Source organism: Anomaloglossus baeobatrachus, chromosome 9 (genome assembly GCF_048569485.1).
Source record: "Anomaloglossus baeobatrachus isolate aAnoBae1 chromosome 9, aAnoBae1.hap1, whole genome shotgun sequence".
Classification (NCBI taxonomy): Eukaryota; Metazoa; Chordata; class Amphibia; order Anura; family Aromobatidae; genus Anomaloglossus; species Anomaloglossus baeobatrachus.
In genome coordinates, this window is record NC_134361.1 from 27,086,748 (window position 1) to 27,114,189 (window position 27,442).

The following is a 27,442-nucleotide window of genomic DNA, read 5'->3' on the forward strand; positions in this document are numbered from 1 at the left end:
GTTCCAGTTGGCATCAGTGAATCGGGTCATATCTCTGTACTTGTATACTATATACCATATATATTGGGGTGGGAGGATAAATTAGGTCTCCTTATGGATCCCCATATTTGTGTAGTTTTTTAATCCAATATCCAGCTGTATTTTTACTGCCTATGATAGGAACTGATCCCATCCCGTGAGTTCAGGGAAACCCTGATCTCACAAGAGCCGTCCTAGACTTCACCTACATGGAGCTTCATGCGGCACGAGCCATTAAACCTACATAAACTACATAGACCACATCATATCACCATTGGTTGCTTGTTTCTATTTCCTGCTAGGATGACCATTATGTTTCAAGCCACCTTTAAAAATGAGCCCTCCCTTTTTAATTTTTGCTTGTTTGCTTTTCCCTAGCCACTAACATTATGGGGTCCGGACCTATAGACCCCCTCGACCTCCTGAAGGGGTTAGACTGTTTCCTTGGGCAACAAGGAGATGTGAAAGCTGTCGATGCCATGACCAAAATTTACAAGTGGGTGCAAGTAGATTATCAACGTTTTATGTTTTGTTATAAAGATTTTATGTGATTATATAGTCTTTGTAAAGGTACGTGCCCACGGTCAGGACCCGCTGCGTCTTGACCTGCGGGGCTGCGAGTCTCCTACACAGGAGAGCGCAGCGGCCCAAGCCCACGATATGGGCTTGACCAGTTGTGATCACTCTCTTCTGTTCTCCCTGCAGAGAACGCATGCAACTCTGCAGGAAACCATTGATATACTGTGGCTCGGAAAGCCCGCACCGCAGGTCCGTTTCCGCTGCGGGCCGTACACTCACTCCCATCCACTGTGCTTTTACCGTACATCGCACCATTTTGGATGCAGCTGAAACATCCTGCGTCCAAAACACTGTGAAGACGGATCATGGGCATGTACCCTTAAGGTGTTGGAATATTATTGCACGCTTATATTAAACTGTAATGTAGCGAACCCTGAAATGATTCATGCAGCTAGAGATGAGAAAGATTAAGTGATAAGGTCACAAGAAGATGGAAAACAAAGCTTGTGGCCAGACAAGTGTATTATACACTACTGTTAATTAGCATCGTAGAGAAATCATTAATTTGAACTGTTTTGGGTTTGTTTTTTTGCTGTCAAGATAACAATATAATGACAGCTGTAGATGTATAGTGAGCAAGACACTCCTCCTGACATCTTCTAAGCGGTCATAAGAAACTGTCTCCTTTTATACAAGCAATAAAATATACTACAAGCACTGAGGTCTCTGGTCTTGTTTATTGATAAGGCCGGAGTTACACTTGCGAGTGACTCGCATCGCATCACCCGGCACAGCCTCGCACTGTCCGGACAAGAGTATCTCCGCTACATAGAAATACATGCAGCTGACCCGGTCTTGTCAGGACAGTGTGCGGCCGTGTCGGGTCATGCGATTGGAGACGCGTGCGAGTCACTCACAAGTGTGACTCCAGCCTAAGTCCAGGGCCACAGAGGGACTACTGCTATTCTCGCATGGCAGCACAGCAGGAGCAGAGTGTCATGTGGGGGGGGCGGGAGGGCTGGAGGGCTTTATCTCCCTCTCTTCTCCGTTGCCGGCTATTGCCATTCTTGCTCTGCACTCTCACGGTACACCGGTGTAATGCGAGTGCAGTGTGATTTTTTTTTTTTTTTTTTTTTTTTTTTTTTTTTTCTCGCCCCATAGACTTGAATGGGTGCGAGAGAGAGTCTTGCATTACACCCGCAGCATTCTGCAACTGTTTTCTCGGTCCGATTAGGGCTGAGAAAATAATAGGTCATGGGTGCTGGCACTTAGGCTAATATTGGTCCGAGTGGAATGCGATGTTTTATCGCATTCCACTCGCTCCGATTTTCATGCCGTGTGTCTTAGGCCTAAGAGGAATCCTCCTGACATGTTTCACACGTCTGAAATTTTCAAATTTATTTAATTTTTTTTTCCCCTTTTCCTCAGCTTAATGAAAGAATCTAAAAAGCTGGTGAGCCGTTGTATCTACCTGAACATCATCCTTCACACACAAGCCCCAGAAATCCTCTCCAAGTAAGTGAACAACTTCTAAAACTTTGTGTTTTATTGCTTGTTTTTGTTACATACAACTTCAAAGCATTCATGTTGACTCCACTTCACTCATCTGGCCCCACATTGGCCCCACGCGAGTGGAGTATTTTATATTACTTTTTTTCATGCATTTTACCATAAGAACAGGATTCTAAAAGCAGGATTAACTCTTTGCTTGGCTTTCAGGTTTATTCGTGTCGGTGGATACAAGTTGCTAAATAACTGGCTGACCTATGCTCGCACCAATAATAACAGCCCGCTTCTCTACCAGATCCTCCTTACACTGCAGCACTTACCCCTGACCGTGGACCACCTAAAATTGGTAAAGACCACAAATCCAATTCATCACCATTCACCGCAGTAATGGTTTATTAAGTCACAGTAGATTTATTAAAAACAGTTTTTCCATCTCAATAAATAGTAATCTACAGTAGATTCACATTGGCAGAAATTTTTTCACCAACATGGCTCAGTGGTTGGCACTCCAGTCTCGCAGCGCTGGGGTCCTGGGTTTAACTCCCACCAAGGACATCTGCAAGGAGTTTGTATATTCTCCCTGTTTGCGTAGGTTTCCTTCCACACTCCAAAGACAATGCAGATTGTGAGCCCCAATGGGGGCAGTGATAATCACATCTGTATAGCGCTGTGGAATGAATAGTGCGATACAAGGGAGTAAAATGTGCATAGAGATGAGCCCTTGGCCTGGCCAATGGGGAGAGCGGAGAAAGACTCTGCCCAACACCGCTTATCTTCCAGGAATTAGATGCTTAATTTCAGACTGCCCGATCCTGTCCCCAATAACACCTGTCTGGCGAGAGTCAGGAGGCCACAATACACATCCGATCGTATCTGGTTCTGCCTACATTGTGATACCCTAATATGTTTTATGCGAATGAGCTGATGAAATGTAAATCAAAAAGGTCCTTGGAGCCTCCGTTAGGAGCCTCGACACTGACACCTAGGATTTCACTGTGTTGAGCGCCCTCGTTGGCTGCCGGCGGTGTTTTCTCTGGCTGCTCTCCCCGAGATCAGTGATTTGTTTTGTCTTGCTGATTAAATGTAGACATTTTGTATTCTATAACATTTTACTTTATCTTCACAGAACAACACAGCAAAGTTAGTGAAGCAGCTCAGCAAAACCAGTGAGGATGAAGGTGAGATGTGAGGCAAGGGCCGCTGATGCATTCTGATAGGTCTTATAGGATAGTAGTTTAATGTTTTGGGTTTGTTTTTTTCACTTTTATCAGAGCTTCGAAAGTTGGCATCAGTTTTGGTCGGTGACTGGATGACTGTGATCCGAACCCAGAGCAACCTCATACCTCCAGGTAAGAAGACAATGCTTTCTCCAACTCTTAAGGAAATGATTGTTTTTATAGTTCATGACGTAACTTATCTGAGAATCCAATTTCACCCCTCAATTTATTTTTTTTTAACATTTTTCTATTAATAGAGAAGGACAAAAAGAAAAAGAAAGAAGATGTAAAAGTGCGGTCACCCATTGCTGATAAGAGCGCGGAAGTGAAATTTGAATCCAGACTCGAGGATCAGGGTGATAAGAAGAAAGAGAAGCCAAAGATACAGCGCACCACAGCCCCAAGTCATGCGAAATTCAGATCTACCGGTGAGAGGCATCACTAGGAACTTTTTTTTTTTCTTTTTTTCTCTCTCAAGTTGTTTGACTGATTTTTATTTATTTTTTTTTTTTTTTTACTTTGTTTTATCTGACAGGTCTTGAAGTTGAAGCTCCCGCTCCTGCCCCCATTAAGAAACCAGCAACTGTTCCAGTTATATCTGACAAATACTTGAAACCAGTCCCAGTAAAGAGGCAGGCGTGAGTAGTATGGCGAAACACATCTGATGTGTGATATTCTGCCTATGCCAAGTGGAAGCGTCCGCTGGAAATCTGACCTCTTAGACAGTTAGGTCCAGAAATATCTAGACACTGACACAAGTTTTGGCATTTTAGCTGTTTACTGAAACCTATTCAAGATAGTTATATAGAAAATCTGGGCTTGAAGTGTCAACTCTCGTCCTTAATATTATATGATTCACATCCTAATCGGAGTAAGGGTTTAGGAATTACAGCTCTTTAATATGCAGCTGCCTCTTTCAAGGGACCAAAAGTAATTGGACAATTATATCAAAAGCTCTTTAATCCCTTTCATGATCCCCCGATTTTTCACTTTTGCGCTTTCATTTTTTCCTCCCCTTATTCCAAGAGTCATACATTTTTATTTTTTTATTTCTGTCCATATTAGCTGTGTGAGGGCTTATGTTGTGTGAGATGAGTTGTACTTGAGAATGGTGCAATCTAATATATAAAGGTGTGTGTGTGTGTGTGTGTGTGTGTGTGTGTGTGTGTGTGTGTGTGTGTGTGCGCTAAAGGAATCCGCACCGTTGCATTTACAATCCCGAAATTTTGCACAGACACTCCACGTGACCCAAGGAAAGTCATAGACTATGTTTGGGCGGCAAAATTTAACTCTGCGCTTTACTCGCCAAAAATCCTGCCGCCATTAAAGTGAATGGAGGTGGAAGCTATAGACTATAAATAGCAACTGTCAGTGGTTGCTATAGGAACAAAATAAACTGTTAGTATAAAAACCATCTGTGAGAGAGACAGCCGGCCCGGCCAAAGAGACGGTTACAATCCCGGGCAACGTCGGGTACTACAGCTAGTTCATATTAAGTGTGAAATACATCAGAGCAATAGCAGAAATGTTAGGAGTTACCAAATCAACAGTTTGGAAAATTCTGCAATGAAAAGTTGCACTGTAAAGCTTACAAACATTTTATAAAGGCCTGGACGTCCAGGGAAGACGACAGTGGTGGATGATCACAGAATCCTTTCCATGGTGAAGAAAAACCCCTTCACAACATCCACCCAAGTGAAGGACACTCTCCGGGATGTAGGTCTTTCAGTATCTAAGTCGACCATAAAGAGAAGACTTCATGAGAACAAATACAGAGGGCTCACCACAAAGTGCAAATGATTAATTTTAATGATTAGGCATGAAAATAGGCTAAACTAGACTGGCAAAAAAAAAAAAAACTAAAGAAGCTGCCTAGTTCTGGAGAAGCAGCAGAAGAGACTAAGACTAACCTGTACCAGAATGATGGAAAGAAGAAAGTCTGGACACTGCTTGAAATGGGTCATGATCTAGAGCACAGCACGTCCTCTGTAACACATGGCGGAGGCGGTGTGCTGGCCGGGCATGCAGGGCTTCCAGTGGTTATTGATGATGTGACTGCTAACAGTCGAATGAATTCTCGCGTGTACAGGGCAAAACTTTCTGCTCAGATTCAGCCCAATACAGCAAGGTTGATAATGACCCAAAACATACTTTTTTTTTCTTTGTCGCTCTATTGGGAGACCCAGACAATTGGGTGTATAGGCTATGCCTCCGGAGGCCGCACAAAGTATTACACTCAAAAGTGTTAAGCCCCTCCCCTTCTGCCTATACACCCCCCGTGCTCCCACGAGCTCCTCCGTTTTATTGCTTTGTGCGAAGGAGGCAGACCTGCACACATAGCTCCACAGATTGGTCAGCAGCAGCTGCTGACCAGGTCGGATGGAAGAAAAGTGGGCCCATATAGGGCCCCCAGCATGCTCCCTTCTCACCCCACTCTTGTCGGCGGTGTTGTTAAGGTTGAGGTATCCATTGCGGGTACGGAGGCTGGAGCCCACATGCTGTTTTCCTTCCCCATCCCCCTCAGGGCTCTGGGCGAAGTGGGATCCTATCGGTCTCCAGGCACTGAGACCGTGCTTCATCCACAACTCCTGTGGAGCCTGCTGGATAGGAGCCGGGTACCGTTCAGGGACATGGCCCTGCTACTTGAAGGTACTCTGTATCCCTGTGGGGACCGCGCACGGCAACACCTCAGCTTTGCTGGGTGTGCTAGTGCATCGGGGACCGCGGCGCTGACCGGGTTAAACTGTGCCATTACACACTCAGCGTCGCTGAGTGTGTTTATATGTAGGGGCTACCGCGCTAACCGCCGCTGCCATGGGAAACTGCGGCGCAGCTGGGACTTGTAGTTCGCCGGGGACTTCGGCGCCGGCCGCGCTTTTACGGCGGCCACGCTTATACTCGAGTCCCCGTCTTTCTTGCGGCCTAGTTTCCTTTTCTCCCGCCCCCAGCCCTGACCGGCAGGGGAAGGGCGGGACGCTGCACGGAACGAGCAGCACTGAGGGCTGGAGTATGATTTCCATTCTCCACCCCCCTCACTGTGCACAGTGTGAGCACCAGTTCCCGCACTTTCTCGGCCACGCCCACGGCTCCCTCCTCTCGTCAGGACGCCGCAGCCATTCCTGTCAGCTCCTCCGACGCTGCAGAGAGGGACAAACCCTGGGAGACCCAGACACGGTCTCTGGTGGCCTCACAACCGCTTTAAAGCGGGTGGTAAGCAGCACCTGTTGGTGCTAGCCCCATGGTGCTGTAGTGTATTGATACATTATTTGTTTATAGTATACTCTTTCACTGTATGAGCACAGTTCATTCTGGCTATATACCCTATTGTGTTACTCAGGGAAAACAATAGCATGGCGCCCACAAAGGCAGGGTTGCCAAAACACAGGCTTATTATGCTGCCTGCGCCGCTTGTACGACCCAGCTGCCGGCAGGTCCCACTGACCCTCATTGTGTGCAATGTTCGACCCTGGTGGCACTTCTTCAGCCAGAGCCTCTGCTAAGAGGGGCCCAGGGGTAGCCACCTGTTGACACTGTCCAGGTGACGGGGACTGAGTTTGCAAAACTCTCTGAGACTATGGCTAAGATACTAGAAGCCTTGCAGTCCAGGCCGGTATCTCAGCAAAGGGACTCTGTTGAATCATTGTTCCCTGGCCCCCCTCAGTTGGACCAACAATGTCCTCCCGGGGTATCTCATACATCCCAGGCTGAGGGTTCTGACTTAGACCCCAGTCCCAGACCGACTAAGCGGGCTCGCTTAGAATTTCCCTCGACATCATATTGTTCAGGGTCTCAGCAGGGGGAATCTCTGGTTGATGATGCGGAGACAGCTGATCAGGATTCTGATCCTGAGGGCGCTCTCAATCTTAATACTCCAGACGGGGACGCCATAGTGAACGATCTTATTGCGTCCATCAATCAAATGCTGGATATTTCTCCCTCAACTCCTCCGGCGGAGGAGTCAGCTTCTCAGCAGGAGAAATTCCGTTTCAGGTTCCCCAAGCGTACACCGAGTATGTTTCTAGACCACTCTGATTTCAGAGAGGCAGTCCAGAATCACCATGCTTGTCCAGATAAGCGTTTTTTCTAAGCGCATTAAGGATACACGTTATCCTTTTCCCCCTGACATGGTTAAAGGTTGGACTCCGTGTCCCAAAGTGGATCCTCCAATCTCCAGACTGGCGGCTAGATCCATACTTGCAGTGGAAGATGGGGCCTCGCTCAAAGATGCCACTGACAGGCAGATGGAGCTCTGGTTGAAATCCATCTATGAAGCTATCGGAGCTTCTTTTGCCCCAGCATTCGCAGCCGTATGGGCGCTACAAGCTATCTCAGCAGGTCAAGCGCAAATTGAAGCAGCCACATGCACGTCCGCGCCACAAGTGGCATCCATTACCACCCAGACCTCGGCATTTGCGTCTTACGCTATTAATGCTGTCCTGGACTCTGCGAGCCGTACGGCGGTTGCGGCCGCCAATTCGGTGGTACTCCGCAGGGCCTTGTGGCTACGGGAATGGAAGGCAGATTCTGCTTCCAAAAAGCGCTTATCCAGTTTGCCAATTTCTGGCGACAGGCTGTTTGGCGAGCGTTTGGATGAAATCATCAAACAATCCAAGGGAAAGGATACATCCTTACCCCAGCCCAAACAGAACATACCCCAACAGAGGAGAGGGCAGTCGAGGTTTCGGTCCTTTCGGGGCGAGGGCAGGTCCCAATTCTCCTCGTCCAAAAGGTCTCAGAAAGAACAAAGGAACTCTGATGCATGGCGGTCTAAGTCACGTCCTAAAAAGACCACCGGAGGCGCCGCTAACAAAGCGGCTTCCTCATGACTTTCGACCTCCTCTAGCAGCATCCTCGGTCGGTGGCAGGCTCTCCCGCTTTTGCGACACCTGGCTGCCACAAATAAAAGACCGCTGGGTGAGAGACATTCTGTCTCACGGTTACAAGATAGAGTTCACCTCTCGTCCCCCGACTCGATTCTTCAGGTCGTCCCCGCCTCCCGAGCGAGCCGAGGCTCTTCTGCAGGCGCTGCGCACTCTGAAGGTAGAAGGAGTGGTGGTGATCCCTGTTCCTCTCCAGCAACAGAGCCACGGTTTTTACTCCAACTTGTTTGTAGTCCCAAAGAAGGACGGGTCTTTCCGCCCGGTCCTGGACCTGAAACTGCTCAACAAACACGTAAAAGCCAGACGGTTCAGGATGGAATCCCTCCGCTCCGTCATCGCTTCAATGTCCCAAGGAGATTTCCTTGCATCGATCGATATCAAAGATGCTTATCTCCACGTACCGATTGCTCCAGAACACCAGCGCTTCTTGCGCTTCGCCATAGGAAACGAACAACTGCAATTCGTGGCACTGCCGTTCGGCCTGGCAACAGCCCCACGGGTTTTTACCAAGGTTATGGCTACTGTAGTAGCGCTCCTACACTCGCAGGGTTACTCGGTGATCCCGTACTTGGACGATCTGCTAATCAAGGCACCTCTCAAGAGGCATGCCAACGCAGCCTCGACGCTACCCTGGAGACTCTCCAGGGTTTCGGGTGGATCATCAATTTTCCAAAGTCAAATCTGACACCGGCCCAATCACTGACGTATCTTGGCATGGAGTTTCATACCCTCTCAGCGATAGTGAAGCTTCCGCTGATCAAGCAGCAGTCACTACAGAAAGGGGTACAATCTCTTCTTCAAGGCCAGTCACACCCCTTGAGGCGCTTCATGCACTTCCTGGGAAAGATGGTGGCAGCAACGGAGGCAGTCCCTTTCGCGCAGTTTCACCTGCGTCCCCTTCAATGGGACATCCTACGCAAATGGGACAGGTAGTCGACGTCCCTCGACAGGACCGTCTCCTTCTCTCAGGCGACCAAAGCTTCCCTTCGGTGGTGGCTTCTTCCCACTTCATTATCGAAGGGGAAATCCTTCCTACCCCCATCCTGGGAAGTAGTCACGACGGACGCGAGTCTGTCAGGTTGGGGAGCGGTTTTTCTCCACCACAGGGCTCAGGGTACGTGGACCCAGCAAGAGTCCTCGCTTCAGATCAATGTTCTGGAAATACGGGCAGTGTATCTTGCCCTGAAAGCGTTCCAGCAGTGGCTGGAAGGCAAGCAGATCCGAATTCAGTCGGACAATTCCACAGCGGTGGCATACATCAACCACCAAGGCGGCACACGCAGCCGGCAAGCCTTCCAGGAAGTCCGGCGGATTTTGATGTGGGTGGAAGCCACGGCCTCCACCATATCCGCAGTTCACATCCCAGGCGTGGAAAACTGGGAAGCAGATTATCTCAGTCGCCAGGGCATGGACGCAGGGGAATGGTCCCTTCACCCGGACGTGTTTCAGGAGATCTGTTGCCACTGGGGGGTGCCGGACGTCGACCTCATGGCGTCCCGGCACAACAACAAGGTACCAATGTTCATGGCACGGTCTCAAGATCCCAGAGCTATGGCGGCAGACGCCTTAGTTCAGGATTGGTCGCAGTTTCAGCTCCCTTATGTGTTTCCTCCGCTGGCACTGTTGCCCAGAGTGTTACGCAAGATCAGGTCCGACTGCCGCCGCGCCATCCTCGTCGCTCCAGACTGGCCGAGGAGGTCGTGGTACCCGGATCTGTGGCATCTCACGGTCGGCCAACCGTGGGCACTACCAGACCGAACAGACTTGCTATCTCAAGGGCCGTTTTTCCATCTGAATTCTGCGGCCCTCAACCTGACTGTGTGGCCATTGAGTCCTGGATCCTAGCGTCTTCAGGGTTATCTCAAGACGTCATTGCCACTATGAGACAGGCTAGGAAACCAACGTCCGCCAAGATCTATCACAGGACGTGGAAAATTTTTCTGTCGTGGTGCTCTGCTCAGGGTTTTTCTCCCTGGCCATTTGCATTACCTACTTTTCTGTCCTTCCTTCAATCTGGACTGGAAAAGGGTTTGTCGCTCGGCTCCCTTAAGGGACAAGTCTCAGCGCTCTCTGTGTTTTTCCAGAAGCGCCTAGCCAGACTTCCACAGGTACGCACGTTCCTGCAGGGGGTTTGTCACATAGTTCCACCTTACAAGCGGCCGTTAGAACCCTGGGATCTAAACAGGGTGCTGATGGTTCTTCAGAAACCACCATTCGAGCCAATGAGAGATATTTCCCTCTCACGACTTTCGCAGAAAGTGGTTTTTCTAGTAGCCGTCACTTCCCTTCGGAGAGTGTCTGAGCTAGCAGCGTTGTCGTGCCAAGCCCCTTTCCTGGTGTTTCACCAGGACAAGGTGGTTCTACGTCCGGTTCCGGAATTTCTCCCTAAGGTGGTATCCCCCTTTCATCTCAATCAGGATATTTCCTTACCTTCTTTTTATCCTCATCCAGTTCACCAATGTGAAAAGGATTTGCACTTGTTAGATTTGGTGAGAGCACTCAGACTCTACATTTCTCGTACGGCGCCTCTGCGCCGCTCGGATGCACTCTTTGTCCTTGTCGCTGGCCAGCGTAAAGGGTCACAGGCTTCCAAATCAACCCTGGCTCGGTGGATCAAGGAGCCAATTATCGAAGCTTACCGTTCGGCTGGGCTTCCGGTTCCCTCAGGGCTGAAGGACCATTCTACCAGAGCCGTGGGCGCGTCCTGGGCTTTGAGGCACCAGGCTACGGCTCAGCAGGTGTGTCAGGCGGCTACCTGGTCGAGCCTGCACACTTTCACGAAGCACTATCAGGTGCATACCTATGCTTCGGCGGATGCCAGCCTAGGTAGACGAGTCCTTCAGGCGGCGGTTGCCCACCTGTAGGAAAGGGCCGTTTTACGGCTCTCTTACGAGGTATTATTTTACCCACCCAGGGACTGCTTTTGGACGTCCCAATTGTCTGGGTCTCCCAATAGAGCGACAAAGAAGAAGGGAATTTTGTTTACTTACCGTAAATTCCTTTTCTTCTAGCTCTAATTGGGAGACCCAGCACCCGCCCCTGTTCCCTTCGGGCTGTTGTTCTTTGTGTACACATGTTGTTCATGTTGAATGGTTTCAGTTCTCCGATATTCCTTCGGATTGAAGTTACTTTAAACCAGTTTTTAATTCTTTTTCCTCCTTCTTGCTTTTGCACCAAAACTGAGGAGCCCGTGGGAGCACGGGGGGTGTATAGGCAGAAGGGGAGGGGCTTAACACTTTTGAGTGTAATACTTTGTGCGGCCTCCGGAGGCATAGCCTATACACCCAATTGTCTGGGTCTCCCAATTAGAGCTAGAAGAAAAGGAATTTACGGTAAGTAAACAAAATTCCCTTATTTTTTTTTTTTTTTATATAGCGCTAACATATTCCGCAGCACTTTACGCTGTCCCCATTGGGGCTTACAATCCAGAGTCCCTATCTGTATGTCTTTGGAGTGTGGGAGGAAACCCACGCAAACACGGGGAGAACATACAAACTCCTTGCAGATGTTGTCCTTGGTGGGATTTGAACCCAGGAACCCAGCGCTGCAAGGCTGCAGTGCTAACCACTGAGCCACCGTGCAGAAGCCACCCAGGAACATAAGGCAAAAAAGTGGAATATTCCGCAATGGCCAAGTCTTATCACCAAATCTCAACCCCATCGAGCTGCATTTCCCAAGATTAAGACCAAATTTGAAACATAACCCTCACTTCAATTTTTATTTCGTAAATCAATATTGCGCATGACGATAAACTCTGTAATATCTTTTATCAGACAAATTTGCTTCTTTCTCTGCCAGAAGTGATCGGTCAATATCAATATTCTCAATTCTTAAGTAAAGTCTGTAGTCCGTGATGACTCCCATTACTGAGAGAGATGGCGGTGGTTACTGATAAGATGTATGACGGAGGGAGGAGCTATAGGCAGAGCTCCGCCCCCTCTTCTATCTTCATAGAATCTCAAAATAAGTACCCTATTTTATTTACATGCACTATTGCTCATTTTTGCTTTTTTCTGGGGTTTTGCTGTTTAATGGCCAGTGTGAACATGCTCCTACACATTGCATGTATACAATCTTATATTCCAGTTTTGTTTTTTTCTTTGTCGCTCCATTGGGAGACCCAGACAATTGGGTGTATAGCTTCTGCCTCCGGAGGCCACACAAAGTATTACACTTTAAAAAGTGTAACCCCTCCCCTCTGCCTATACACCCTCCCGTGCATCACGGGCCCATCAGTTTTATGCTTTGTGTTGAAGGAGGCACACATTCACGCAAGCTCCCATTTTAGTCAGCAGCAGCTGCTGATTGTATCGGATGGAAGAAAAGAGGGCCCCCAGCAGGGCCCTCGGCATGCTCCCTTATCACCCCCACTAAGTCGGCGGTGCTGTTAAGGTTGAGGTACCCATTGCGGGTACAAAGGCTGGAGCCACATGCCGTTTTTCCTTCCCCATCCCTTAGAGGCTCTGGGAGAAGTGGGATCCTAACCGGTCACCATTCACTGGGACTGGGCTCCCTCCGCAGCCCCTGGGGGAATCTGACAGACAGGAGACTGGGTATCATCAGGGACAGGCCCTGCATCTAAAAGGTACTCTGTGTCCCCTTGGGGACGGTGCATGGAGCGCCTGTGTTACAGACGCTGCAGCGGCTGCTGTTTTTTTGTGACGACCGGGACTACTGCGCCGACCGCGCCTGTTTGCCGGCCGCGTTATTAAATTTAGTCCCCGGCTTCTGCGGCCTAGTACCATAACTCCCGCCCCCGGGCCTGCCAGTCAGGGGTAAGGGCGGACGGTCGACTGGACGTCGGCAGTGAGGGCTGGAGCATACTTAGGTGTCCTCCTCCCCCCTCACTGAGCACTGTGGGGCACCAGATTCCCGCACTTTATTAGTCACCGCCCACGGCTCCCTCCTCCCCTGAGAACTCTGGCAGCCATTTTTACAATCACTTCTGCTGGTGGAGGATTTCAGAACGAGCTCTGCAGCTCTGGGAGGCCCAGGCAGGGAATCTGGTGGACACACAACCGCTTTGGGCGGTCGGTAAGCCACACCGGTTACCAGGTGCTGGCCCCCCTAGGGTGCCGAAGTGTGTGTGTATGTATATATATATGACAGAGTTTGCAGTTTTGGCTGAGAAACTCTGAGTCGCTTTCACAATCCATGGCTCAGTCTATGGACAGATGGTCTGCTAAGATACTAGAAGCTTTGCAGTCCAGATCGGTAACACAGGCCCCGGGCACTGTGGATTCATCGCCCCCAGGCCCCTCTCGGTCTGTGCAGCAAAGTGCTCCTGGGGTGACACCTAGGTCCCACGGTGAGGACTCCGACACGGACCGCAGTCCCAGACCGGCTAAGCGGGCTCGCTGGGAACCTTCCCCGACTTCATCACGCTGTTCGGGGTCTCAGCATGAGGACTCTCTGGAGGATGAAGCGGAGGTCGCAGCTCAGGGCTCTGACCCTGACGTTGCTCTCAATCTTGATACACCTGAAGGGGACGCCATAGTAAATGACCTTATAGCGTCCATCAACCAGGTGCTAGATCTTTCTCCCCCAACTCCACCTATAGAGGAGTCGGCTTCGCAGCAGGAGAAACACCAGTTTAGGTTTCTTCAGCGCTCTATTGGGAGACCCAGACGATTGGGGTATAGCTACTGCCCTCCGGAGGCCACACAAAGCACTACACTAAAAAGTGCAAGGCCCCTCCCCTTCTGGCTATACCCCCCCGTGATATCACGGGTTCTCCAGTTTTAGCTTTGTGTGCGAAGGAGGTCAGACATCCATGCATAGCTCCACAGATTTTAGTCAGCAGCAGCTGCTGACTATGTCGGATGGAAGAAAAGAGGGCCCATGTAGGGCCCCCAGCATGCTCCCTTCTCACCCGTGGATGGTGTTGTAAGGTTGAGGTACTTATTGCTAGTACAGAGGCCGGAGCCCACATGCTGTTTTCCTTCCCCATCCGCATGAGGGGCTCTGGGTGAAGTGGGATCTTACCGGTCTCCAGGCACAGAGACCGAGCTCCATCCACAGACCCAAAAGAACCTGCTGGATATGGAGCTGAGTATCGTCAGGGACAGGGCCCTGCTACATCAAGGTACTCTGTGTTCCCATGCACATCGCGCCCACACACACCAGCATTGCTGGGAGTGTTAGTGCGCCGGGGACAACAGCGCGGAGCGCTGGTGCTATTATTCACTGCAGCTTTGCTGAGTGAATTTATGTATTGAAAACGGCCGCGCCGGCCGCTGCTGGTTGTTTTTTACATTGTGGCGCGGCTGGGACTTGTGGTGCGCCGGGGGACTTCGGCGTCGGCCGTGCACATGGGACGGCCGCGCTTATTACTAGAGTCCCCGGCTTTGCGGCCTAGTTTTCGTTTCGTTCCCGCCCCAGCCCTGCCAGTCAGAGGAGGGGCGGGACGCTGTACAGTAGCTCAGCGCAGGGAGCTGGAGTCTGCTTTGCATTCTCCAGCCCCCTCTCACTGAACACAGTGAGACGCCGGGTTCCCGCTCTTGGCTGGGGCTCGCCCACGGCCCGCCCCTCTGCACAGGACGGGGAAGAGAAGCCGGCAGCCATTATGGTTTCCACTCTGGGAGAACGGAACCAGTCACAGGTTTTTGGGCGACCTCGCACCCGCTCTTGTGCGGGCGGTAAGCAACTGACACCACTAATGCTGAAGTGGGCTTTTGGGCTGTGTGCTGATATGCTATGCACTGTACTGTACTGTCGCTATTCTGGGCAACAGCAGCAAATAAGCAATGCTGCTGAGGCACAAGCTTTCAATGCTTCTTCGTTTGCATGTGCTGCAGTGTTTACTGTCAGATTGGGCAACAGCAGCAGTAGAGCAATTTGTGCTAAGGCACAAGCTTTCAATGCTGCTTCGCTTGCATGTGCTGCACGGTTTATTGTTATGATATACATTCACTGTATGTCGCTATTCTTGGCTAATGCGCCCAGATAAACAGACAAAAGCAGCAGTAGAGCAATGGTGCTACGGCACAAGTTTTCAATGCTGCTTGACTTGCATTGGCTGCAGTGTTTACTGTCATGCTTGTATGCTATACATTCACTGTATGTCGCTATCCTTGGCTAATGTTCCTGGATAAATAGACAACAGCAGCAGAAAGGCTAGGGTGCTAACGCGCAAGCTTTCAATGCTGCTTGGATTGCATGGGCTGCAGTGTTTACTGTCATGCTGTATGCTATACATTCACTGTATGTCGCTATCCTTGTCTCATGCTCCTAGATAAATAGACAACAGCAGCAGAAGAGCAAATGTGCCAAGCCACAAGTTTTCAATGCTGCGTGTACTACATGTGCTGAAGTGTTTATTTGTACTTCATGCTTGTATGACTATTCACTGTACGGTCGCTATCCTCGGCTAGGCTCTTAGATAGCTAGACAACAACAGCAGAAAAAGACAAGTTGCCAATGCACGGGCTTTCTATGCTGCTTGTACTGCATGTCTTACGGTTTCAGGACCCCCAGTGCGTGCAATTGCTCAACCGGGGTCTCTGCTATATGTGGCCAAAGGAACCACCTGTGATCTCTGTCCAGAGACAGGGACGAAGTTGCAGTTTTTCCGCTGATATATTGTCTGTGACTATGACTGACATCTTACAGACTTTGCACCCCAAGCAGACCGTGGGCAATATGGTTGCAATGACCCTGGCCGCCCTGATCTGGAGCATCTCAAGGCGCCAGAGTGATTCCAGGCATCCCAGAGAGCAGGCATCCGACACGGTCGACAGTCCCAGATGGCCTAAGCGGGCTCGCTGGCATTAGCCCTCGACTACATCACTGGGCAAGGTCCCAGCAGGACGACTCTCTGTACGATGAGGCAGACGTAGCTGTTCAGGACTCTGTTCCTGAGACCGCTCTCAATCCGGATACACCGGATGGTGACGCTATAGTGAATAATCTTATTGCGTCCATCAACGAAAGGTTGGGTATTTCTCCCTCAACTCCTCCAGTGGAGGGGTCAGCTTCACAGCAAGAGAAATCTCTATATATTGAGTACTTGTTTAGCACTCTGACTCCAGAGACGCAGTCCAGAAACGACACGCTTATCACGATAAGCGTTTCTCCGACCGTATTAATGAGACACGTGTCGCTCCCCCTGACGTGGTCAAGCGCTAGACCCAGTATCCAAATGTGGATCCCCCAATCTCCATGCTTGCAGCTAGATCTATAGTTGTAGTGGTGGATAGGACTTCACTTCAAAAGGCCATTGACAGGCAGATTGGCCTCTGGTTGCAATCTGTCTATGAAGCTATCGGCAGGTCGGCTGCTCCGGCAGTCGCAGCCGTGAAGGCACTCCAAGCTATTTCAGCTAGTATTGCGCAGAGGGTCGCTGTCACAGGTACTCTCGGTCCCAGCAGCGTCTTTAACTCGCAATGTCGGCATGGCGAATCATGCTGTTATTGCTGTCCGAGACTCTACGAGCCGGACGTCAGTGGCATCCGCCAACTCCGTGTTTTTACGCAGAGGCTAGTAGTTGAGAGATTGGAACAGAGGCTGCTTCCAACGAAGTGCTTAACCAGGTTGCCTTTATCTAGTGATAGTCTGTTGGTAAGGGTTGAATGAAATCATTCAACTATCCAAGACGACTCAAAAAGCCCAGAAGGGCATAGATTCCTAGCGGGCTCAATTCACGCCCGGGGAAGGCAGCCGGAGGATCCGCTACCAAAGCGTTTTCCTCATAATTTTCAGCCCTCTCACTCCGCAACCGCGGGGGGGCAGACTCCCCCGCTTTAGCGGCATTTACCTACCGCAGGTTGAGGGCCTGTGAGTGAGAGTCAGTTTGTTTTCAAACTACCGCACCGACCGAGCCGAGGCTCTTCTGCAGGCGGAAAGAGCGGTAATCCCTGTTCCTCTTCAGGAACCAGATACGCATTTTGCCCCGACCTGGTCGTGGTGCCAAAATAGGACGGCTCCTTCCGTCCCGTTCTGGACTTTATACTGCTTAACGAGCACGTGAAAACCAGGCGGTTCCGGATGGCATCACTCCGCTCCGTCATTGCCTCTCTGTCTCAAGGAGTTTTCCTAGCTTCAATAGACATCAGGATGCTTATCTACACGTGCCGATTGCTCCGAGGCACCGGCGTTGGCTACGATTCGTTATTAAAGACGAGAATATTTCGTTTCGTAGCCATACCCTTTGGCTGGCGACAGCCCCACGGGTGTTCACCAAGTTCGTGGCAGCAGAGGGAGCAGTCCCGCGCTCTCACGGTCACTCTGTGATCCTTTACTTGGGCAATCTACTGGTCAAGGCACTCTCCTTTACAAGCATGCCAACACAACCTGAACATGGCGCTGGACCCTTCCCAGAGTTTCGGGTGGGTCTTCAACTTTTCAAGGTTGAACCCAATCGCTGGCATCTCCTGGAGAGTTTTCACACTCTCTCAGCGATAGTGAAGCTTCCGCTGGACAAACAGCGTTCACTACAGACGAGGGGACAGTCTCTCCTTCAAGGAGGCGCCTCATCCAGAGGCGAGTTTTAGCTTTTCCAGACGGTCAAAGACCATCTTCAGAGGAGTCCACTCTTCAACTCAGTGGTCTGGAGCTCTGGGCAGTGTATCTTGCACTGCAAGCCTTCCTGCAGTGGCTGGAATGCAAATAGATCCGAATTCAGTCGGACTATCCACAGCGGTGGCATACACCAACCACCAAGGCGGACTACGCAGTCGACAAGACTCCCAAGAGGTCCGGCGGATTCTGCTATGGGTAGAAGACAGAGCATACACCATATCAGCTGTTCACATCCCGGGCGTACGACACTAGGAAGCAGACTTCCTCAGTCGCCAGGGCGTGGACGCAGGGGAATGGGCTCTGCACCCGTTTGTTTGCAAGAATTCTGTAGACGCAGGATGAAGACGGACGTCGACGTCATGGCTTCTCGGCAACAACAAGGTCCCGATTTTCATGACGCGGTCTTACGATCAAAGAGCTCTGGCGACAGGCGCCTTGGCTCAGGATTGGTCACAGTTCCAACTACCGATTGCTGCCACACCATCCTCGTCGCCCCAGACTGGCCGGGGAGGTCGTGGTACCGTGATCTGTGGCATCTCACCGTCGGTCGACCGTGAGCACGACGTCATTGCCACCATGAGACGGGCTAGCCAGCCGCGGTCTGCCAAGATCTACCACAACTCGTGGAAGATATTCTTATCTTAGTGTTCTGCTCAGGGAGGGTCTCCCTGGCCATCGGCATTGCCTACTTTGCCTTCCCTCCTGCAATCTGGTTGGGAAAGAGGTTGGTCGCTCGGCTCCCTTTAAGGGCAAGTCTCGGCACTATCCGTGTTCTTTTCAGAAGCGTCTAGCACGTCTTCCTAAGGTGCGCACGTTACTACAGGGGGTTTGTCGTATTGTGCCCCCGTACAAGCGGCCGTTAGATCCATGGGATCTGAACAGGGTACTAGTTGCTCTCCAGAAGCCGCATTTCGAGCCTCTGAGGGAAGTTTCCCTTTCGCGCCTGTCACAGAAAGTGGCCTTTCTGGTTGCGATCACGTCGCTTCGGCGAGTGTCTAAGCTGGCGGCTCTGTCATTCAAGGCTCCCTTCCTAGTGTTCCACCAGGACAAGGTAGTGCTGCGCCCTATTCAGGAGTTTCTCCCTAAGGTTGTATCCGCGTTTCTTCTTAATCGGGATATACCCTTTCCTTCCTTTTGTTCTCATCCGGTTCTCCGGTATGAAAAGGATTTACAGTTGTTAGTTCTGGTGAGAGCACTCAGAATCTACATTTCCCGCACGGCGCCCATGCGCCGCTCTGATGCATTTTTTGTCCTTGTCGCTGGTACGCGCAAGGGGTTGCAGGTTTCTAAAGCCACCATGGCTCGATGGATCAAAGAACCAATTCTTGAAGACTACCGTTCTGCGGGGCTTCCGGTTCCTTCAGGGCTGAAGGTCCATTCTACCAGAGCCGTAGGTGCGTTTTGGGCATTACGACACCAGGCTACGGCTCAACAGGTGTGCCAGGCAGCTACCTGGTCGAGCCTGCACATTTTTTCACCAAACATTATCAGGTGCATACCTATGCTTCGGCGGACGCCAGCCTAGGTAGAAGAGCCCTGCAGGTGGCAGTGGCTTCCCCATAGGGGAGGGCTGTCTTGCAGCTCTAACATGAGGTATTTCTTTACCCACCCAGGGACAGCTTTTGGACGTCCCAATCGTCTGGGTCTCCCAATAGAGCGCTGAAGAAGAAGGGAATTTTGTTACTTACCGTAAATTCCTTTTCTTCTAGCTCTTATTGGGAGACCCAGCACCCGCCCTGTTGTCCTTCGGGATTTTTTTGTTGTTTGCGGGTACACATGTTGTTCATGTTGAACGGTTTTTCAGTTCTCCGATGTTACTCGGAGTTAATTTGTTTAAACCAGTTATTGGCTTTCCTCCTTCTTGCTTTGGCACTAAAACTGGAGAACCCGTGATATCACGGGGGGGTATAGCCAGAAGGGGAGGGGCCTTGCACTTTTTAGTGTAGTGCTTTGTGTGGCCTCCGGAGGGCAGTAGCTATACCCCAATCGTCTGGGTCTCCCAATAAGAGCTAGAAGAAAAGGAATTTACGGTAAGTAACAAAATTCCCTTCTTCCCAAACGTACACGGAGTGCGTTTTTCGATCACTCTAACTTCAGAGATGCTGTCCAGAAGCACAGAGCATTTCCGGACAAGCGCTTTACTAAGCGCCTTAATGACACACGTTACCCCTTCCCCCCTGACGTAGTTAAGGGTTGGGCTCAGTGTGCCAAGGTGGATCCTCCAGTCTCTAGACTGGCGGCTAGATCCGTAGTATCAGTGGCAGATGGTTCACCGCTCAAGGATGCCACTGACAGGCAAATAGAGCTCCTGATGAAATCCATCTATGAAGCCATAGGCGCGTCTTTTGCTCCGGCCTTTGCAGCCGTGTGGGCACTCCAAGCTATCTCAGCTTGTCTGTCTGAGATTAATGCGGTCACACGTACCTCTGCTCCGCAAGTTGTGTCTTTGACTTCTCAGGCGTCGGCCTTTTCGTCCTACGCCATGAACGCCGTCCTGGACTCTGCGAGCCGTACAGCGGTAGCGTCCGCCAATTCGGTGGCAGTCCGCAGGGCCATGTGGCTACGCGAATGGAAGGCAGACTCTGCTTCCAAGCAGTTCTTAACCGGTTTGCCATTTTCTGGCGACCGTTTGTTTGGCGAGCAATTGGACGAAATTATTAAACAATCCAAGGGAAAGGACTCGTCCTTACCCCAGTCCAAACCAAACAAACCTCAGCAACGAAAAATACAATCGAGGTTTCGGTCCTTTCGGCCCTCAGCCAGGTCCCATTCCTCCACGTCCAACAGGTCAGAGAAGGGCCAGAGGAACTCTTCTGCATGGCGGTCTAAGTCACGTCCTACAAAGACCGCCGGAGGAACCGCCTCCAAGACGGCCTCCTCATGACTTTCGGCCTCCCCAAACCGCATCCTCGGTCGGTGGCAGGCTCTCCCGCTTTTGCGACGCCTGGTGGCCACATGTCCAAGACCGATGGGTGAGAGACATTCTGTCTCACGGTTACAGGATAGAGCTCAGTTCTCGTCCTCCGACTCGTTTCTTCAGAACATCTCCGCCCACCGAGCGAGCCGATGCACTTTTTCAGGCGGTGAACACTCTGAAGGCAGAAGGAGTTGTGATCCCCGTTCCCCTTCAAGAACGTGGTCGCGGTTTTTACTCCAACTTGTTCGTGGTGCCAAAAAAGGACGGATCATTCCGTCCCGTTCTGGACCTCAAACGGCTCAACAGACACGTGCGAACCAGACGGTTCCGGATGGAATCTCTCCGCTCCGTCATCGCCTCGATGTCCCAAGGAGACTTCCTAGCATCAATCGACATCAGGGATGCTTATCTCCATGTGCCGATTGCACCGGAGCATCAACGCTTCCTGCGTTTCGCCATCGGGGACGAACACCTTCAGTTCGTGGCACTGCCTTTCGGCCTGGCGACAGCCCCACGGGTCTTCACCAAGGTCATGGCATCAGTGGTGGCGGTCCTACACTCTCAGGGCCACTCGGTGATCCCTTACTTAGACGATCTACTAGTCAAGGCACCCTCCCGGGTGGCATGTCAACACAGCCTGACCATTGCTCTGGAGACTCTCCAGAGGTTCGGGTGGATCATCAACTTCCCAAAGTCAAAATTGACACCAACCCAATCACTGACTTACCTCGGGATGGAGTTTCATACTCTCTCAGCGATAGTGAAGCTTCCGCTGGACAAACAGCGTTCGCTGCAGACAGGGGTGCACTCTCTCCTTCGGGCCCAGTCACACCCCTTGAGGCGCCTCATGCACTTCCTAGGGAAGATGGTGGCAGCAATGGAGGCAGTTCCCTTTGCGCAGTTTCATCTGCGTCCACTTCAATGGGACATTCTCCGCAAATGGGACAGGAGGTCGACGTCCCTAGACAGGAACGTCTCTCTTTCACTGGCAGCCAAAACCTCTCTTCAGTGGTGGCTTCTTCCCACTTCTTTGTCGAAGGGAAAATCCTTCCTGCCCCCATCCTGGGCTGTGGTCACGACAGACGCGAGTCTGTCAGGGTGGGGAGCGGTCTTCCTCCACCACAGGGCTCAGGGAACCTGGACTCTGACAGAGTCCTCCCTTCAGATCAATGTTCTGGAGATAAGGGCAGTGTATCTTGCCCTAAAGGCGTTCCAGCGGTGGCTGGAGGGCAGGCAGATCCGAATACAGTCGGACAACGCCATGGCGGTCGCGTACATCAACCACCAGGGCGGCACACGCAGTCGTCAAGCCTTCCAAGAAGTTCGGCGGATTCTGCTGTGGGCGGAAGCCACAGCCTCCACCATCTCCGCAGTTCACATCCCGGGCGTAGAAAACTGGGAAGCAGACTTTCTCAGTCGCCAGGGCATGGACGCAGGGGAATGGTCTCTTCACCCGGACGTGTTTCAAGAGATCTGCTGCCGCTGGGGAACGCCGGACGTCGACCTCATGGCGTCTCGGCACAACAACAAAGTCCCGGCATTCATGGCACGGTCTCAGGTTCACAGAGCTCTGGCGGCGGACGCATTAGTTCAGGATTGGTCGCAGTTTCGACTGCCTTATGTATTTCCTCCTCTGGCACTGCTGCCCAGAGTGTTTCGCAAGATCAGGTCCGACTGCCGCCGCGCCATCCTCGTCGCTCCAGACTGGCCGAGTAGGTCGTGGTACCCGGATCTGTGGCACCTCACGGTGGGTCAACCGTGGGCACTCCCAGACCGACCAGACTTGCTGTCTCAAGGGCCATTTTTCCATCTGAATTCTGCGGCCCTCAACCTGACTGTGTGGCCATTGAGTCCTGGCTCCTAGCGTCCTCAGGGTTATCTCTATCACGCCTTTCGCAGAAGGTGGCCTTCCTAGTGGCAGTCACATCACTTCGGAGAGTGTCTGAGCTAGCAGCGCTGTCATGCAAAGCCCCCTTCCTGGTGTTTCACCAGGATAAGGTGGTTTTGCGTCCGGTCCCGGAATTTCTCCCTAAGGTGGTATCCCCTTTTCATCTCAATCAGGATATCTCCTTACCTTCTTTTTGCCCTCATCCAGTTCACCAATGTGAAAAGGATTTGCACTTGTTAGCTCTCGTGAGAGCACTCCGGCTCTACATTTCTCGCACGGCGCCCCTGCGCCGTTCTGATGCGCTCTTTGTCCTTGTCGCTGGCCAGCGTAAGGGGTCGCAGGCTTCCAAGTCAACCTTGGCTCGGTGGATCAAGGAACCGATTCTTGAAGCCTACCGTTCTTCTGGGCTTCCGATTCCTTCAGGGCTGAAAGCCCATTCTACCAGAGCCGTAGGTGCATCCTGGGCATTGCGGCACCAGGCTACGGCTCAGCAGGTGTGTCAGGCGGCTACCTGGTCGAGTCTGCACACTTTCACGAAACACTATCAGGTGCATGCCTATGCTTCGGCAGATGCCAGCCTAGGTAGGCGAGTCCTTCAGGCGGCGGTTGCCCACCTGTAAGAGGGGGCCGTTTTCGGCTCTTTTTATCGAGGTATTCTTTTACCCACCCAGGGACTGCTTTTGGACGTCCCAATTGTCTGGGTCTCCCAATGGAGCGACAAAGAAGAAGGGAATTTTGTTTACTTACCGTAAATTCCTTTTCTTCTAGCTCCTATTGGGAGACCCAGCACCCGCCCCTGTTCCCTTCGGGCTGTTGTTCTTTTGTGTACACATGTTGTTCATGTTGAATTGTTCTTTTGGTTCATGGTTTCAGTTCTCCGAACATCCTTCGGATTGAATTTACCTTAGACCAATTTATAAGTTTCCTCCTTCCTGCTTTGGCACCAAAACTGATGGGCCCGTGATGCACGGGAGGGTGTATCGGCAGAGGGGAGGGGTTACACTTTTTAAAGTGTAATACTTTGTGTGGCCTCCGGAGGCAGTAGCTATACACCCAATTGTCTGGGTCTCCCAATAGGAGCTAGAAGAAAAGGAATTTACGGTAAGTAAACAAAATTCCCTTCTTTTCAGGCAGTCATTGCCTGCAAGGTGTTCTCTACAAATAATTAAAATGAATATCTTACTTATGGTTAAGTTAATTTGACCATTTTTTTGAAACACAAATTTTATTGCAGTTTTCACAATCATTACAATATGTCAAACATTTAAACAAGAGTAAATTCACCTTACCAATTTACCCCCCCTTGAACTTGACCATTTTATATTAGAGCCCCTGAAATGAGGAGGCTTTGTAGAAAAAAATGGCTGCAAGTTCTAAACATTTAACAATTATTTTTTTTTTAAACCTGAAAGTCAACACTTCAATTGCATCTGTTGTGTCACGTTAAAGGGACTGTCACCAGTTTTCTTCACTATTAAACGAAGTCTCCCCTTCTGCAGCTCATTGGCTGCATTCTATGAAGGTGCACTTTTTGCCCTGACTAAACTTGTAGACCCCTGAAATAACTTTATAAAATCTGCCCGCCAGGTATGCTAATTACCTTATCTAGTCAGATGGGCGTGATCATTTTCTGCTACATTTTCCTCCCTCTGGCCAAGTTTGCCGTCCTCCATTCCTGATTGACAAGGATCGCGCCGCCGTCCATACTGCTTGGCCAAATCTCACGCAGGCGCAGTTTGCTCTGCCACATTGGGGGCTGAGCAGAAAACATAGTTGTCCTAGCGCGTGCCGGTGAGGTATTTGCGCAAGCGTGAGATTATGGTCGGGTACGAGGATGATGCTGGTGAGGTCATGCATAGCGCCGACCATAATCTTGCGCCTGCGCAAATACCTCATCTGGCGCGTCCAATCACAATGATGATCACGCCCATCTGACTAGATAAGGTATTTAGCATACATAGCGGTCAGATTTTCTAAAGTTATTTCAGGGGTCTACAAGTTTAGTCAGGAACAAGGTGCACCTTCATAGAATGCAGCCCAGGAGCTGCAGAAGGGGATACTTTTAGTTTAAGGCTAGTGCCCATGGGAGCTTGCTCCTGCGGATTTTGCTGTGGAAAACCTGCGGATTTATCTGGATTTTCTAGATCAATCCGCAGGTTTCAGCAAGTACAGACACTCCCCATGTTATCCTATGGGACATGGGGAGTGTCTGTGTCCATGCTGTGGAATGTGTGGCTGCGGAATATGCTGCGAATGTCCCGCAGCCGCACGTAACTGCATGTCAATTATTCCTGCGGATTTACCTGCGGAAATCACGGCCCTCCACTATGGAGATAGAGGCCGGAGGTTCCGCAGGTAAATCTCATGAATATCCGCAGGTTTACCGCAACAATTCCGCTGGAATCCCGCAGCAATGTATAGCTGCGGATTACGGGGAGCTGCTGCGGGAAACCTACGAGCTCCCGTGGGCACATAGCCTAATAGTGAAAAAACTGGTGACAGGTTCCCTTTAATTAAAGTGTCCTGCAGAGCACAAATTGCAAAGATTCAGTACCTGTCCCAATATTTCTGGACCTAACTGTAAAGTGATGGCAAATTGCGAGGATGTACCATTACATCATGATTGGGAGGAATCCCCCATGATCCTGAGAATGAAGTTGTCGCAGCACCTTGTTTGTCCTCTGCTCTGCATAGTGTCGCTTTGGACACATCGCAGCACGGTCCCCCTTCATTTAGTTACTACCATATGGGTTGGAAACACGTTGACTCACTGATTTTTTTTTTTTTCTCCCCAGACCTGTGCCCACAGCCACCGATGCCGCTCCCGCCGAGAAAAAGTACAAACCTCTCAATACCACACCAAATGCTGCCAAAGAAATCAAAGTCAAGATCATTCCTCCTCAGCGTATGTATCAAGCCTCTCCTATAACCTCCTTATTGAATTCATTCATAATGTTAATGCTCCTCTGACCTGTAGTTACCTCTGTAGTGTTGGTGATTGTCTCTCATTTTTTTTAAGCCCCTGGTCCTTTAAGTGCTATATTCTTTGCAGCAGAAATTGCCCCTTTTTTCTGTTTAATACCCCAAATCTGTCTTATTCCGATTTGTCAGTTTCTCATTAGTCTTTACAATATTATTATTTATTATAGGGCCATCAATTCCATGGCGCTTTACATGTGAAAGGGGTATACATAATAGGGACAAGTACAATAATCATAAACAATGCAAGGTACAGGAGGAGGTGCCTGCCTGCGAGGGGCACAGTCTACAAGGGATGGGTGAGGATAGAGCTGGTTGTTCGGCGTTATATCAGACTGAGGGTTACGGCAGGTTGTAGGCTTGTTGGAAGAGGTGGGTCTTCAGCTTTCTTTTGAAGCTTGTCAAGGTAGGAGAGAGTCTGATATGTTGGGGCATAGAGTTCCAGAGTATGGGGGAGGCACGGGAGAAATCTTGAATGCGATGGTGGGAAGAGGAGATGAGAGGGGAGTAGAGAAGGAGATCTTGTGAGGATCGAAGGTTGCGTGCGGCTAAGTACAGGGAGACTAGGTCACAGATGTAGGGAGGAGACAGGTTGTGGATGGCTTTGTAGGTCATGGTTCGTGTTTTGAACTGGAGTTGTTGGGCAATGGGAAGCCAGGGAAGGGATTGGCAGAGAGGAGAGGTCGGGGAGTAGCGAGGGGGACAGGAGGATTAGCCGGGCAGCATAGTTTAGAATAGATTTGTAGAGGTGCGAGACTGTTAGAAGGGAGGTCACAGAGCAAGAGGTTGCAATAATCCAGGCGGGAGATAAGGGCATGTACTAGAGTTTTTGCAGCTTCTTGGGAAAAGCAAGTACGAATCCGGGAAATATTTTTGCGTTTGAGGCGGAAGGAGGTGAAGAGGGCTTGGACATGTGGATATAACTTATACCTCTTATTACATGGTTTACAATTGTTGCATGTTCTTTCCTTTTGTTCGTTATCCCCAAATAATGGATTGCGTAATCTCTTCACAGCTATGGAGAGTTTAGGTTTTCTGGACGCACTGAATTCTGCCCCCGTTCCTGGGATAAAGATCAAAAAGAAGAAAAAAGCCGTTTCACCGACCAGTAATAAGGTTTGTAGGTGCAATTTTTAGACCCAAAGTCTAGACAACGATATCACTGGGTATCTACAGTGAATTATTTCTGTATTTGCAGCCCAGTCCATTTGACAGCAAGTCTCCAGGAGATGCCACCAATGTGAACAAGCCTTCTTCTCCTGAACCGGAGCCACCAGCTGAAGGCATGGAAGTGGAGAGGCCGGGGACTCCAGTTCCTGCTGTTGAGCTCCCTGAGCCCATGGAAAGTAAGGACTCGTTCTGCTGACTTTCTCATCCCTTCTCTTAACATTCTCTAGGTCTGCATCGAATCTTATGATTTTGGGGTTTGTTTTTTTTTTGTAGTTTCTGAACCTGCTCCGGCATCAACAGACGTGAAGCCTAGTGAACCAGAAGTCCCTCAACTGACAAAGAAGGGCAAGAAAAGGAAAACAGTCAGCTGGCCGGACGAGACTCATCTCCGGGAGTACTTCTACTTCGAGCTGGATGAAACAGAGCGAGGTATGTTTGTTTGCTTGCCTCTTGATAGTTGCCGGTCTCGGGACATTCCTGCTTTTAGCTTGTATTCACTAGATTTCTGTATTTTATTTTTCATAAGTCAACGTAAACAAGATTAAGGACTTTGGTGAAGCTGCCAAACGAGAGATGCTAATGGATCGTCGCGCTTTCCAAAATGCCCGACGGCTTAGTCACGATACAATGGAAGAAGTCACACCCTGGGTACTGCCGCGTCCCCTGTCACTTCCAGGAGCTCTCGTTCAAGTGGGCAGCAACAGCACGGAGAAGCATACCCAAGCTGAGCGGGAGATGGGAATTCTGCAGGAAATCTTTCTATCCAAAGAGAGGTATATACACTTCCAACTGTAATTATATATATTTTTTTTTCTTATTAATATCT

General features: G+C 50.3%; 1 protein-coding gene across 1 annotated transcript in view; it reads left to right on the forward strand.

Annotated features, from left to right (window-relative positions):
• PPP1R10 (protein phosphatase 1 regulatory subunit 10) overlaps positions 1–27,442 on the forward strand; it is a 49,665-nt gene that overhangs the window by 9,440 nt on the left and 12,783 nt on the right. Inside the window, exons 3-14 of the mRNA XM_075323414.1 lie at positions 397–514; positions 1,966–2,052; positions 2,257–2,392; positions 3,173–3,224; positions 3,318–3,395; positions 3,521–3,691; positions 3,799–3,901; positions 25,263–25,372; positions 26,462–26,562; positions 26,645–26,792; positions 26,890–27,045; positions 27,143–27,389. Of these exons, the coding sequence (XP_075179529.1) occupies positions 408–514; positions 1,966–2,052; positions 2,257–2,392; positions 3,173–3,224; positions 3,318–3,395; positions 3,521–3,691; positions 3,799–3,901; positions 25,263–25,372; positions 26,462–26,562; positions 26,645–26,792; positions 26,890–27,045; positions 27,143–27,389 (1,496 nt within the window). The 5' untranslated portion in view covers positions 397–407. The remainder of the gene's footprint in view (positions 1–396; positions 515–1,965; positions 2,053–2,256; positions 2,393–3,172; positions 3,225–3,317; positions 3,396–3,520; positions 3,692–3,798; positions 3,902–25,262; positions 25,373–26,461; positions 26,563–26,644; positions 26,793–26,889; positions 27,046–27,142; positions 27,390–27,442) is intronic.